The sequence below is a fragment of the Pleurodeles waltl genome, chromosome 4_2 (assembly GCF_031143425.1).
Source record: "Pleurodeles waltl isolate 20211129_DDA chromosome 4_2, aPleWal1.hap1.20221129, whole genome shotgun sequence".
NCBI lineage: Eukaryota > Metazoa > Chordata > Amphibia > Caudata > Salamandridae > Pleurodeles > Pleurodeles waltl.
Window position 1 is genome coordinate 928,670,479 of NC_090443.1, and position 15,891 is coordinate 928,686,369.

A 15,891-nucleotide genomic window follows, 5' to 3' on the forward strand; every position below is an offset into this window, starting at 1 on the left:
TTGGCGTGGGTAGCCCATGTGGACAAAAAGTTATGAGGGCCTAAGCGAGAACTATTCCAAATAGGCAAAAAACAGGCCCGGGACAGGAGGGGTAAAAGGCCTGACAGCGAAGGGGTTAAAACATCCCAGCTAAAAAACTGGATATGCTAAAATGACTTTAAATTAATAAATGAAATGAAGTATATAACTAGGTAAAAGGGGACAGGCTGCAGGCCTAAGCTAAAATATGTGTGCCAAATGATGGCTCTAAAATGAACTCACCTCTGTAGAAAACAGGACCAGCAGTCCCCTTCTTTATTCAGGCTATGCTGGGTTTCCAGAACAGGTAGCTGATTAGAATAGTGTGAATTTAGACATTTAAATAAACAGTGATGTGCAATGGTTTAATTGATGAGTAAAATGCTTTGAACATGTTTATTTGCTGAAAAGCTTGTACTTACCATAAATTATTACTCTTCTTCTTTAGGAAAAGGATTGTTGATCTTATCTGGGCCAAAATGGTTCCAGCATCGTCGACTGCTGACACCAGGATTTCACTATGATGTGTTAAAACCCTACGTGAAATTAATTTCAAAATCAACCAAAATTATGTTGGTATGGATTGATACTGCTATTCTCACCAATGTTACTTTTTTTAAATACAAGCATTTCAAACATCTCTTAGTTCATAGTCACAGGACAGGTATTTTCTAATCTAAGAGCTCCATGGTTTTGTGGGATTCCCCTGTGTGAAAGTATCACGTTATACTGTGTTTTCATTCTTCAGGAATATTACTCACTGCACTTTTGACTGTATATGTGTGTTATAAGTGATGTCATCACTGATATTATCAGTAATGTTATCAATGCTGTCATTGAACATATCATGCGTGACTTAATATGTGAGGGTGTAAGCAGTGCCTGGAGAGGGCATGCGCTATAGTTACTTCATGGTATGAGCTATAGTTACTTCATTGACTTTCATTTTTTTTGGTTTTAAATATTACATTGTGACCAACATTTTCACTAAACTATAACGTCACTTTTAATCTTTGTTTTTTAAGTGAATTTCTATGATTTTTTTTACATGTAAAGTAATTTCACACCTTACTACCAACCCTGCGCTATGCCCGGCCTTCAACCCAGTGCCCCACCCTTTTTTCCCCACAGTGGAGCAGATCCACAGTTTCTTTGTGAATCACAAGAGGACTGCACATCATTTTTAAAATGTGCACCTCGGGGAGATTCTTCTGGGACCCTCACACCGCCCAGAAGGGCAAAGGTACGCCTACCCTGCCCTCGTAAGCTTTTTCCAATTTGTTTTTTTGGACACAGGCACCAAGTCCCCAAGTCTTACCATGGTGACCTCAACATTTTCTTCAGGTTACGACTATCCAGTCAAGTTGCGTGGTTTAAGTTTGCAGTACTGTAGATCTCCTCTGTGATACACAGCTTGAAATATGCATGCATTTTGAACCTTAATTTCTCAAAAAATGCTGAACAGATTTAATCCAAATCACAAGAGGCATCCTTTTTGAGTAAAGATCTAGCTTTCTGCCAAATTTGATGTAATTCCATTCATCAGCTTTTTCTGAATCACTGTTCAATTTTCCTATGTAAAATTGCGTGGGGAAGACACATTTTTGCCACACCACCACCTTTTCTAAATATCTGCTTGATGAAATCAAATGAAACATTTCAGGAAGAATTTAAGGTGGATGAGAATTTTTTCTAATGTTTTGTAAAAACGGTTAAAAAATTATTAGCAAAGTAAAAAATCCATAACATCCATTCCCTCTAGAAATGTGGTCCTAACTAAAAATACCCAGTATTTTTTGATCATATGAGGTCAATGAGTGTGATTTGCAATGTGCTTTTCAGGTATGCCTGTAAAGATTGGCATTTATTACGCACACTGTTCATGCCTTATATTAACTTGACATACAGAGGCATGATACACTTATGAGGCACATTTAATGCTGCTGCCTCATAAACACCCCAAAGTCTAAACAGAGTATATTATGCAAATACTATTATTAATTCGCTGACCATTGCTGGAGTCGATACAATCCCAAAGCATCATCAGACAGACACATTGGCTCAACTGGAGAGCAATGGATCAGTTTAATTCTGTAGATGATCAGGAAATACTCTGCACGAACTGCAGAATTTAGCTAGTAAAAAAGTAAATGCAACAGCAAAAATATTTTCTTGGGAGCCCACTGCAGGCATAGTTCAACAACTCACTGTCTCTGATCCCATCTTATACCTTTATCACATTCTAGTAGCTTCTCTTTATTCAGACTTCCTCCTTTTGTTCACTGCTTGCTATCTTCTTCTTTTTTCTCCATCTTCTGCCACTTTGTCTTTTGCTCTGGTTCAAAGTCTGATGATGAAATATGAGTCCAAGTTCAAGCAAAATAATCCTGGAGCCCACCAAATGCAAACACCTTCACAAATCAAACAATGACGCCTGTAATCCATTTGACTATTTTAGTTAAGTAGTTGAATGGAGATTTTCCATTGGCTGGATTATGAAAGCAATCATAATTCACATGGTATTTAGATGCATATGTAACAAAAACGATTAATGAACCATTCCAAAATAACCATCTTTAAAAAACTCACATTTCTGGGTTTATGCCCCATAGGAGTGCCAGGCAGTATGTTCACAGGGTCCACATGGGACTTGCGCATGTTTCTCAGCTGGGGGATCCTATGGCCCTTCTTCTTTTGGATTTTGAGAAGGCTTTTGATTCAGTGAGCTGGGCCTTTCTGAAGGGTGTGCTGATAAAGCTGGGGATGGGTACCCGATTCTCTGTTTTGTGCCGGTGCATTACTCTGATCCTAAGGCCCATGTGTGGGTCAAGGGTACCTTACCTGCCCCATTTTTGATTGGTTGGGGCTCCCGTCAAGGATGCCTCCATCACCCCTTTTGTTTGCATTAGCAATAGAGCCACTGGTGATATGGATTTGCTGCAATGCTCAGGTGTGGGGCTTTGACGGGGTGTGGTGATGGAATATCACATAGCACTCTATACGGATGATGTGCTTCTATAACTTTTATGTTCATCGCTCAAGATTCCTCATGTGATACAAATACTTGGTCTGTATGGGGAGGCATCAGGATTTACTAGCAACTGGCAAATTGGTGTTGATCCCCCTGAAGAGGTCGCAGTCTGATGCAGAGTGGTCTGTGCAGCCTATGGTGCACATGTTGATCTTTCAGTATCTAGGAATACATGTGCCCTCGGTGCCAGGTCTCACTTGGAGGTTGAATATCCGCCCTTTGCTGTCCTGTGTAATGTGAGGTATCAACCAGTGCGCAAAGCTTCCTCTAAATGTTTTGGGCCACACTGCTTTTTTTAAAAGGATCACTCGCCCCCCACCTTCTGTACATATTATAAAATTATCCCTAACAACAGCTGTAGTTTTGGTGGTGCCAGCTCCAGGCTAAGATTCGGGCCTTCTTGTGGCTTGATCAACCTTCGTGCATAGCGTATGAAAAATGTACTCAATCTACATGGAACGGTGGGCTGGGTATGGCAGATGTGTATCTTTACTGGGCAGCACAGCTGCTGGTGGTCAATGATTTGCTTGGTGGGGGTGGACCTGGCGTTTTTCCCAAAAAGTGGCTGGGTGGGTCTGGATAAGATCAAGAGGATACTGCATGACACTCCTAATCCATCTTTTCTCCCTAAGCCCACAAGTTGGTTCTTGAGACCTGGTACATGGCATTGTGGTAGACTGGATGGAATTGAACCATTACACTGAGGACCCCCCTATGTGTAGGTGGGTGGTTACATCAGACATCCTCCCAGAAGAGATTGGTGGGTGGGACATGATTGGGATCTCCAGAGTGGGAGACATCTGACAGGCTGAACATCTTAAGTCCAGTCAGGTGGTGCAGGAAGAGTTAGGCCTACATAGATCTGAGTTTTTTAGATACCTGCAACTGCTCCACACCTTGGAACAAAACTGTGGCTCCTTGAGGACAACTGCTGAATGTAGCCTCCGGAGTCCGAGATCCTTATGGAACCTATTGCAGAGAATGGGATTTCACGGATTTGCAAATCCCTTATAGTCCACTCCCCTGATTTGTTTGTGCCCCTCAAGGCATGGTGGGAACAGTGGGTGAGGCATCTGGAGGATTCATATTGGAGAGATCTTTACATGGTTTCAGCATTGCAGGTTATATCCTAAAGGCTTCAGCTCATATTGCTTGGTTATCTGCATATGACCTACAAACACTCCTGAGCGACTATGACGTGCAAGCGTCTAAAGTTACTGGTGTGTTGGCCCTGCTCCAGGACCCCTGCTCACATCACATGGTGTGGGACTGTCCTGTGATTGCAAGATACTGGGGCAGGATCATTGAGGTCCTGTCTAGAGTGTTAGGGAGGCTGACTGACAACTCACTGCTGCCCATTCTAGTGGGAGTACTAGTGGGGGTGTGGGATGCAGAAGGAGACAAGACTGGTGGGGATGGGAGTGACACTATTAAAGAGGGATATTGGTAAATGGTGGCAGCTGCCTTATCCTCCCCCTCTGCCTTCCTGGAAGCAGGCGATGGTCTGGTGCGCAACGCAGAGAATGCCTTGTACAATGCCGGGAAATGCCCCAAAAAGCATGCAGAGATATCGGAAAAATGATTAGAGTACTGTGATGGATATGTTCGGGTGAGATGTGGGGATGTACTTGGTATGCCCTTATTGTTGGGTTGTTCTATGCTTCAGAAATGAATCAAATTCAGTTTATAAAAAAAAAAGAAAACTAACATTTCTATGAGTGAAGACGTGTGTGTTGTCTGAAGAAAACAGTGAATTGTTATATTAATCTATGTAACAAAAGTATTGGCAACCTTTTTGTGACCACACAACTTACGTATTAGCTTTCTTAGAACTTGAAAAAGGGAAAAGGCTGCACCTCCCCAGCCATCTGTAGAGGCTCTGTAACCCAGTGATTTAAATGTGCTCTTTAATATGAGAATCGAACATTCAATGCAACAGAGGGTGCTGCCCATATAGTCAATGACGATGGAAAGTAGGAAAGTAGGGCTCTACCAGTAAAAGAGGGCATTTAATCAATATATCAGCTCATAGTATGTTTCTATTCTTGGCACACATGTAAAGTAATGAAAATAGCTGCTGGCATAAAGAATGTTTGTTGTTTTACCATAAGGTTGTATTTTCAATATCAACCAGCAGCAATATTGATTCAAAAATATTGTCTTCCGCTATATTGCTAAGGTAAGTCTATGTAGATAGGTATAGATTTACTATTGTTAACGCCACCTCTTCGTACCTTGATAACCTTGTCATGGTAAGGAGATGTGGAGGTAAGAATAGCAAATCTATTCTAGGGTTAGCATATCCATGGCATCAAGGCACAGCCTAGATTTGCACCTACATGAGTGTTGCTGCTTCGTCAAGAATATTCTTTTTTTGTGAAATACTTGTATTTTTGATGTTCATGGTCATCTTGCAGAAGGATGTAGCTTCTAAATGGGGGCTGACAGAGAAGAACAATTCCACAACAGTGATTGCCAAGCATCCTAGAGGATCCATGTCACTTCAGTTTTTAATTTAAGCGTTAACTGCGTGCTGAGCTGCCGAACAGTACCACCCAGTCAGAATTTCATTTAACAATGAATATACACTGGAACTTTTACTTACAATGAAATTCACTGTGTTTTATTTTCATGGTTGTTAATTATCCTGATGGGTGACTGGAATTAACTAGATTTTACTATTTGGATCGAGGAGGATAGCTCTAGCGTAAACAATATATTCCTGTGAGATATCTAGCATTACTAGCTAATTCACTGTAAGTAGCCCTCGTGGTAATTAAGTGCACAAAAATATATGTTTAGCCACACAGTGCCAAAAACTAGTGCGTTCAAAACAATTCCTGTGAAAGCTCAGGGTTGTGGAATTCCTATAGCCCGACACCAAAAAAATATTGTTTGGGGTCAAGGACAACAAGTTTTCAGGTTTATTTTGTCCTTGGGGCAAGTAGGCCCAACCTCCTGCAGCCCAAACGCTGCGCAATTAACAGTACCACATACAGAGCAGGGAAAGGAATTGTCTGCAGTTGAGGTAATCTTTTTATCCATATGTTAATGCTGTTCGAACTTGTATTTATGGTTTATTAATGCAGAGCCTTTATTATTAGGGTTAGTGTTTTAAATTAATATTGTAAGGTCGAACTGCATTACTGATAGTGGTTCCAGTTAGAAAATTTGTCCATGTTTGTAAAATGCTAAAATATGAGGCTACGTATGATCCTCCTAGAATGTTCTCTGATTAAGTGCAAATATTTGCAGAAGTTTGAAAGCAAGATTGATGATTTTTTGCTTTCAAAATAAAATACTCACAAAAAAGGAAACTAGGAAAAAAAAACTGCTATACTGCTGAGAAATTTTAGGTACCATTTTTTCCAAATAATATTCATACTTGGAAGTCACCAGTTACTGGTTTGAACAAGAGTTTGGGAAACATGAATATAAACAAACACTGAGAAAGCCAATAGATCTGACATTTGTGGCCAGTCTTTTGGTTTTCTCAAAGCCTGTCTTGTTTTGACGTGGCTTTTGTAAAACTGTATTGTTGTGGGGCCTGCTGGGCATTCACCATTTTGACAAATATTAGGAAAAGCAAACATATATTTTGGTCGCAAAATTCATACATTGCCACATTAGTTCCTGGCACTGAACAAAACAGCTTTGTGTGCTGACAGATTCCTTGTGAAAGAGCAGAATGCTATCATTGTAATGTAACATGTATTTGTAGAGTGCGGTACTTGTCACCCATGAGGGTATCCAGGCGCTGAGTAGGAGCAGGTACTGCGAATAGGATCGGTCACAGTGAAGCCAGCCGATAGATGGATATATAGAGAGGGAAATAGAATTTTAATATCACAAAAGGTCTTCGATGACGTCAGACCTAATTAGGTGCCCAATTCCTAAAGAAATCCAGAAATAAACATGTGGTAAACTAGTAGGAAAAAATAACAAATTAATTCATCCTAAACGGGGTTATAAATCTACCCATTAGTAGTGAAACTTAATTTCAGAATTTATTCATATTAGTCATAGAAAAAAGACGAGAAAACATTGAAAACAAACAATCTCTTTCACAAACCAGCTAAAATATATACATCAAATTGCACACAAACTCCTAAATTATAATATCGTTGCTCTCCGTAAATAATGGTATCATTTCTCCCCAACAAGTTTGTTCACAGTGTGGTTATACATCTCTGTTAAACATAAATCCACGAATCAGTGATGGTTATACTTAAAAAGACACATCTCTGACCCTGGACGTTTTCCTTTTCTATTTTGAGATAATGTGTAGTGTAGTCCTTGATTACTTAATATTTATTGCAACCTCACAAAACCATATTGTTGACGCGTTTCAGCCCCAACCCTTCTGGGCCTCATCAGGACAAATGGAGACAGCAATACCTATTAAACATAAATACAAACAAACAATGTAGTTGCTAATAATTGTCTATCATTAAACCTTTTATAAGTACTACCACCAAAAACATGCTAAAGCTGAAAAAAGTGCTATTAAAAAATAGTGCTGTTAAAAAAATATAATAATAATAATACTCATTAAATAAGGATCACTATTGTGCACCCCATTGTGAAAAATTTGATATAATAACACCAACCTAATTGGTGCCTAAATGAAGCTCATGTTTTGAAAATGAATTGGTTAAACAACTTTCTTCATATTCCCTTGTGTAATTGCTTGCTAATTCATATTGTCCGACCGATACCTGGAACGGAGTTCCCTGATGTCTCTTGAGCTCTCCAGGAGATAAAGTGCGGTCTACGTTAACACACACCCTAGAATAAAATGTAAATAATGAATATTCAATAATGGCAATAAATGTCGCGATAGAATACCGTTCACACAGCAGCACCCAAAATGTACTTACTTGTCAGCGGCGTTGTGTACTGCACACAAGTCTCTGTTTACATTCAATTTGCGTGCTGGAATTGTAGTGTAGCCATTTTTAATATAGCTTCATGTACGTTAGTTTAACATACTAGGCCACTGTGCACTTTGCCCTAGATATATTTTATTGAGCTTCGCACTGTTATTTTACAATAACCAGTTTTACGGTTGTGTTTTAATTTCTTCTATCACACTGTTTAGTTTAGTTCAGCACTGTGTTCTCAAATAATACATTCTTGATCACCCTGTGCTTCAGTCAAGGCTACAGTCTGGTACGTTGCCGGTAAATGTGGTAGAAGTTTAGTCTCCAGTATTCGTAGAAAATACACATCCTTACGTAGGGACATTTTCTTAGAACATCTGCGTGTTAGTTATAAAAATACTTCCTAGTCCTAGTATATGTCAAGAGGGAGATTCCAGCCAGGACCCACAACTAGATGCTGAATGCCCCGTTGCAGATGCTGATGCAGATTACAGACCTTTGCTCAGGTATGAGGGTTGATGTCCTCTCGAGGGAACCTGAAAGGCAGGCTTAGAGCTTCAAATGCTGTGCTCGAAATATAACTTAGAGAGAAAATAATATAATGGCACTATGATAGCCTTATTCTTGTGCTTCACTCTCATCGTTACTATTTTAATTTTACTGTGTTGTATAGTTCTGGTTATTGCAGCTCACGCTTTGCTATCTAAAATGCAGTCATTTTATTAAACCAATCTTTAAAACTTAAACTGCCTTTGTCATTTATATATGAGACCGTACTGTGTATGAGAGAACCGGTTGTGACCTGAGTGACCGCGACTTCCCTGAGAAGTACTAAGATGTCTTGCGCTCGGCTGCCCAATTGTCTTTACCATTCGGGAGAGATGAGGCACTGCTAGTTAGCCGGAGCAAAACCCGGATTTAGAGTGACAAGTGTCATCCACCGTGGGTCAGAATTAGTCCCCCACACTGTGAACGATCTTGCCGCTCAAAATCCAGTAGTCTTATTAGGATAATGAGAGCCTACACGACAGAATCTTGCACGCGAGCGAGCCTTCTTAAGTGAGCCCGATGTTTTGAAGAAACGCCTTGTTGCGGGCGGCGGAAGGAGTTACTTTATAACTCCGACGCGCTACATACTTAGGGCGCCTTTACCTACACTTTCATTTCGGTGGGTGCTATCTTGGAATGGAGTCTACACATATCGCGGTCCCCAATGTCTGTTAAAGGGATGATTATATATTCATACAGTAAATTCTTAATAGAGCTTTTACCAAAAACAAACATTATCCAATATCAAGGAGTTCAGAGGCTTGCACTCCACTCCCCAAAATAAACAACACTAAAAATCAACATTAAATTACAACTGACTGCAACCAGTGATTTCTTTGAAAAATGAATGGGACTGGTCTGCCACTTCTACATGGACACCGTTTACTTAGGGCATATGCATTAAAAAACCTTGACCTGGGCATATTATCCAAGTGATCCAAACTATATGCAAAAACTAGTCGAAAGAATGTAGATCCATAAATAAGGTCTACCTCTTATATCTGGCAACCATCAATTTGGCTTATTGTACATACCCACAACCATGTAAAACCAATCCTAGAAATGCATGGCCCACGACTATCATTAACCGCTTAGACTTAGCACACGTTCTGAACATTCATCACAAATGTGTATAGAGGCTAAAGCCTGTCCCAGGTGTACATTGTACTCTATACATGTGTTTTTGACACAGATGCTTTCTCAAACACAAAGGTCACTAAATTAAAGACCAAAGTTAATCCAAAATATTTAAGCCATGTCTGGCTGTTTTCTATTTCTCAATCAGTCTTGCCTCCATTCTCAGTAATTTGCTTGTTACAGGGCGGCCATCTCCTTTTGGTTGTATCACCGTTAGTACAGACCACCGAACGTCATCTGGTTGATGATTTAGTTTGCAAAAATGTTCCACTAGTGGTGCACTTCGGGTTAAGCACTTTATCCTTGATCTATGTTACAGGATTCTTGTCTTCACTGGTTGTGAGGTCTGACCAATGTACATCTTATCTCAAGGACACTTGATACAATAGACAACATTCTTGGTATTACAATTTGAAAAATCTTTTTGTTGATGAACCATTCCATTTATAATAATTTCTTTAGAGTCCTGGGTGAACTGACACGCAACACAATTCTTACATCTATAATGACCCTGTACAGAAGGTACATCTCCCTCAAGTCTTTTTTACGCTTAGTTGGAAGAGCCTCTTTCATCCAAAGGTCCAGCAAATGATGTGCTTTCTTGAATGAGAACAAAGGTTTTTCAATACCTAAGTCTTTCACAATTCTCCAGTTCCTTTCAATGATAGATCTGAATTTTTGCCTTTAGGACTATAAGTGATGACGCAAGTTAGAGGGGTCTCCCTACTAAGTTGTTTAGGAATAAGTAATGTTTCCCTTGGTGTGTACCATGCTCCTTTTAACGCAGCTTTAACCAGTTTCCTGGGGTATCCTCTACTAATGAGTTTGTTGGTCAAATCAATGGCATTAGCAAAGTAATCATCTTTATTGCTACGGTTTCTTTTAATACAAAGAAACTGACCGTATGGAAGATTTTCTCTCAAGGTTCTAGGATGGCCTCTCGAAAAATGTAACAAAGTGTTACGATCTGTTGTTTTTTGTGTAAATTAACTTCTAGGTGTCCTTCTTTAGATAGGATCCACAAATCTAAAAAGTAAATTTTCTTAACATCACAATTCTTTGTAAATTTAAATTCAGGTGTATGTTGGTTAAGCCAATCATGGAACAGAGCCATCCTTTCATGGTCTCCTTGCCAAATCATCAATATATCATCAACGTATCGAAACGAATTGGCAATGTTCTTGCCAAACGGGTTAAGGTCTGTATAGATCCACTTATTTTCAAAGCAGTCCATTACTAAATTTGCTATCTCAGGAGCAAAGCTACACCCCATCGCTACTCCTTTAATTTGGAGGTAAATGGCTTCTTTGTATTTAAAAAAAATCTTTTTAAGGCATAGGGAAGCTAAAGTTGTAAGGAAATCTGGTAGAATATCTATCGGAAATTCTCGTGTATCAAGCACCTGTCTAATTACTTCGATGGCCTCATCCTGTGGAATGTTGTGTAAAGGGCTTCTATATCGAAAGTGACCAGAAGCTGTCTACTTTCATCAAACGGAAGATTCTCTATTTTGTTAATAATGTCCATGGAATCACAGACATATGCTTTGGTTTCAACTACAAAAGGTTTAAAAAAAAATCTACAAATTGGGCCAAAGGTTCTAGAAGTGACCCACATGCTGAAATGATCGGTCTGCCGGGTGGCTTTTCCACATTGTTATGTATTTTAGGCAAAATGTAGAAACATGGAATTCTACCTTCATTTTGATTGAGAAAGTCAAAATCCTTTCTGCATATCCAGTTCTTATCAAAGGCTTCTTTTGTGATAGATTGGATTTGTGCACATAATGTTGTTATTTCGTTTGCATCAACCCTACGATAATGACCTATGTTGTTCAGCTGCCTCATCACTTCCTGATCATACATATCCAGATCCCAGATCCCAATTCCCCCACCTTTATCTGCTGGTTTAATAACAATGTCATCTTTATTTGCCAGCCCAATCATAGCATCTTTTTTATCTTTGGAATAATTATTTCTTTAAAAAATCCGTTTAGAGTTAAGATTTTCTAACTCCTTCAGTACTACATCCTCAAAAACACTAATTTCCTTGGGTAACTCATTTCTATCAGGACAAAAGGTGGATTTCGGTCTCAGGCCGCAGATACTACCCTTTGTTTCTTTGGGTGCATTGCGAAAAATAAGTTTTTAACCTCAATTTGCGTAGCAAGCGTAAGACTTCTATCTTGCTGTCCAAAGGATCTTGATTTTTTAAGGGGACAAACGATAATCCTTTACCCATAATTTGGATTTCTGCTGAAGAAAGATGGTATGCAGATAAGTTGTAAAGGGGGATCAAGTTGTTAGCAGTATCTAACGTCTGTATGATCTCCTCAGAGTGCTTAAGATCCCCTATTCTTGATATTGTCCCCTCGTTGTCCCTCCACCTCTTCCTCGTTGACTACCTCTGCCTAAAAAAGGTTGAGCCACTGGATATGATAAATTAGACTGAGATTGTCCCTGAAAATCCTGTTCTGAATCTGAAGATGTATCGAAAAAAGTGAAACATTTTTTCTGTGACCGTGTTTGGTACTGAAGGTTGAAAGTATTAGGGTTATTATTTTTGTAAAAGTCTTCTTGTAAATAAGGGTAGGTAGTAATTAAGCTGACATTCTTTATATCCCTTGCTACTTTTGTTGTTGTTTGATTTATTGTGTGCTTTTTAAAGTCAGCAATGACTTTATTAACACTCTCTAACAGTTGTTTGGCATTCTGAATTGTGTTATCGGTCAATATTTCTTGTTCAAGCTCTGCAATTTCTTTCAGTTCTTCTTCGCTGATCCTTAAAGCTGTTTCAACTGATAAGGCCAGCCAATCTCTAGAGCATTTAGAGCCTACTCGACTAAATTGAGACAAATATGTTTTGTCAAAGATAAAGATAACTGGTGTGTTTTTACCCTGCAGGCCAAGGGGTATTGTATTATTTTTCAAATTTTCCAACAATACCTGTGCATGCAGCTGGGTTCTGATGTTTTTCTTTTTCAATAGTTTTAGTCTTTCTACCTTATCTAATTGTGGTGGTTCACTAGAGGGTTGATCACCACTAAGTAGCGAAGGATGCTCCAACAATTTCGTGATCTGTGCTTCTGAATAACTTACTGTTTGGGGTTCTGTCATTCTCTTAATTTAAAAGTGTTCCAAAAGTATTACTAATGTCAACAATGTTTTCTCGAATTATTAAATAAGGCTATTCTTCCCACACACTAAGAAGGGGTTAGCCTAGCTCTTCAAAGTTAAACACAACCTCACAACTCACTAGGTGTAACAATAACTTGAATAGTGCTAGAGAGAGGTCTACCCACGTAACCCTACTAGACCTGGGTAATCAGAAATCCAGAAATAAACATGTGGTATACTAGTAGGAAAAAATAACAAATTAATTCATCCTAAATCGGGTTATAAATCCACCCATTAGTAGTGAAACTTAATTTCAGAATTTATTCATATTAGTCATAGAAAAAAGACGAGAAAACATTGAAAACAAACAATTTCGTAAAAGTGCACTCATGGTATATGTTTTTGAATTAGTGCAGATTTGCGTATTTCATTAATTCACAAGAATTCACAGAAGCAGACCAGGAAACCATACTCCTAGAAAATACTTGCGAACTGTATTTTAGCACGAGCATCTGCAGGTGTAGATTTGCTCATGTAAAATTATGCTGAGCATTTAGAAGTTCACTTTCCCTTTAACCACTTTTTTCCCAACCCTTGTTGGGAGTAATTTTCAAAACCTTTCTCAGTATGGGAAATGATTAGGTAAGACCTGATGAAAACCCTTAAAACATGCAAGTTAGTAGGTTTGCACAGACTCAAAAGGGCATTACAATTCTTGAACTATTGCTTACTGCTACCTCCCGCCCCACTGTGTAGATCTGTGGAAAGGTGTCAAAATCAGGAAATTGGTAGCATTCAATACTCACTATAGTATTAGCCCTTGCATAATCAGAGAGGCTATTATCAGAGTTCTTATATTATGTGATTAGTGACATAACTTGTCGCTGCACTATATGGTACCAAAGGGACAAGTAGATTTTTTACAGGACAAGTAGATTTATGAAGCAACGGACAAGTAGACATTTTATTGAATATCACACTTTCCTGCTGCTGAGGCTAAGTGACATTTTCCAGCAGAGAAACCTGAAGGAAGTATTTAAGATAACATTTCTTAGTAATTAAGTTTACAAAAATATGTATTTTGATGCATTGAGGACACAGTGCCTAAAGCTAGGGCACCTTAAGTAATCCTTGTGCGGTGTTGGAGCTGAATGATATTTGCCAGCAGAGAAACTTGAAGGAAGTATTTTAGATCACATTTTCCAGTTGCTCTGCCACAAGCTGACTGTGAAACCACCACTTACTACTGTGTGGAATGTCACCCCTTTCTCAAAAAACTAATCGCCTCAGTTAGAGCATCGCCCCATTCATCCACCAACTACCAGCTCAGGAGCCAAGCAGGAGAAGATGAGCTTGTGCCACTAGATCTGATAAGGAAGGGCTTTATGAAAATGGCGGGCTTGCTATGCCACAGAAATTATAACCCCAATGAGTTTTACACTGAGGGCCACTTTCATGCCATGACAATCCTGTTTCAAAGTAGCTGACACCATAAAATGAGACCTCTCTGAACTTAAACCATTGTGATTGTCATCGCTAACAAATATAAATGTTGGCCACCTTGTGCTTAATCAAATTACCTGGTATTATTATATGAAGATTTCCAGTGCATATCTTCGGTATTTATCTCAAGGGACTTGAAGCATAAGAACCACACACAGGAATCAACATGTTCTTGCCAGAAATATTACAAGACTTTGTTACAAAATATTAGACTGTTTGGTATTTGCATGTTGGTTTCATGATCTCTGATTTGAACTCATTAGAAGGGTAGATTTACTTTGGAATCTGAAGTTCACATCTGTCTATTAGAGTTACATATGTATACACATACCTCTGGGGGAAGCCGAACATCCCCGCTTAGCTCCTAACTTTCAAGGTGACCTAACAGCCAGATAAACACCCAGGACACAACCCACATTCGAGGCTGGAGAAACAAGACCTATGAATTGCGCACACTAAATTAAAAAACACACAAAATGATGCAACACTGGATCCAATCATTTGCTTGTTTGTCTGGTATACAGTATACATTGTACTTTAATTTGTCTCTATTATCACATGATTTCTTTTATTTTTCTCCTTCCTATCGCCTGTCATGTGTGATGACCTCTTCTGCATAATTACCCTGCTATCTTTTACTTTCTCCTCTTCTGTTTCCATCACTGATGTATTTGACCATTTCCTTTTGTTATCTTCTTAATCTCTTCTTGCACATACTTGTCATTTCTGAATCACATTATGGTTATTGCAGTACTGCTTGTATGGACTTCGTTGTTATTCTCTTTCTCCTCTTTAGATCCTAAAAGAGTCTAATATTCACCTATATTAAATTGTTCTTGTTTTGCACAGTGCTTTGCACTTTCCTGTAACTATGTTCACTTCATTTTTCCCAGAGCCTTAACTTTTGTGCCTTTTAACATCAGGCCTAAAGGTAGCTTTTACTGTCTCAACAGCTAACTGATACATATAGGGGCTTTTGGTCAGCCATCTTCAACCATTAGTCTGTTCATCTGCCATTCACAGTTTGCTTCCCTCTGCCACATAATACAGTAAAGGGAAATAGGTCAGCCCACTTAAATCTATTTCTCTCTTTCATGGTGAGTGACCCCATTTTGCCCAGTCACATGTGCACTTCTGCCTAAAAAGTAGTACACTACAGTGCCAAGGCTAGTGAGTCATACCTTTTGTTTGCTAATGTGTTTTTCATTATCATTATCCTATTTTAGGTTGAGTGTGCAAGTGCTTTGGCCTGTTGTAACCTTTCTGTGGTCTTTTAACCACTCCTACCGCACACCCATCACTATCACTCGTTCATGGGCTTGCCTTTCAAAAATCTTTTGTTATCATTGGTAAATACTTAATGTTTGTCCCTCCTTGGGGTGGTTTTGTTACAGCCGTGGACACCGACCCTGTTACATGGATAATTGCATGTTTGCAGATATGTTTGACAGCGAGCAAACTTCTTTTTCCTTTTGTGTCTCTCCTTCACACTCATGCTCTTAGCGGCCGTGGCACTTTGAATTGGCTTGCTTATGTCAACTGTTTTACTTTTAATTTTCAATTTATGTGGCAAGAAAAGTACATTTAAGAATTTACAAGGCTAATAGCTCAAACCTGAGCAAACATGAGACCCATTGCATTGCAAATGCTTGTT

At 39.1% G+C, this 15,891-nt stretch overlaps 1 protein-coding gene across 2 annotated transcripts in view; it reads left to right on the forward strand.

The window, feature by feature from the left end:
* Positions 1 to 15,891, forward strand: part of LOC138293480 (cytochrome P450 4B1-like) — a 124,200-nt gene that overhangs the window by 48,482 nt on the left and 59,827 nt on the right. For both annotated transcript variants that reach the window (XM_069232719.1, XM_069232718.1), the window contains exon 4: positions 467 to 594. In XM_069232719.1, the coding sequence (XP_069088820.1) occupies positions 467 to 594 (128 nt within the window). The remainder of the gene's footprint in view (positions 1 to 466; positions 595 to 15,891) is intronic.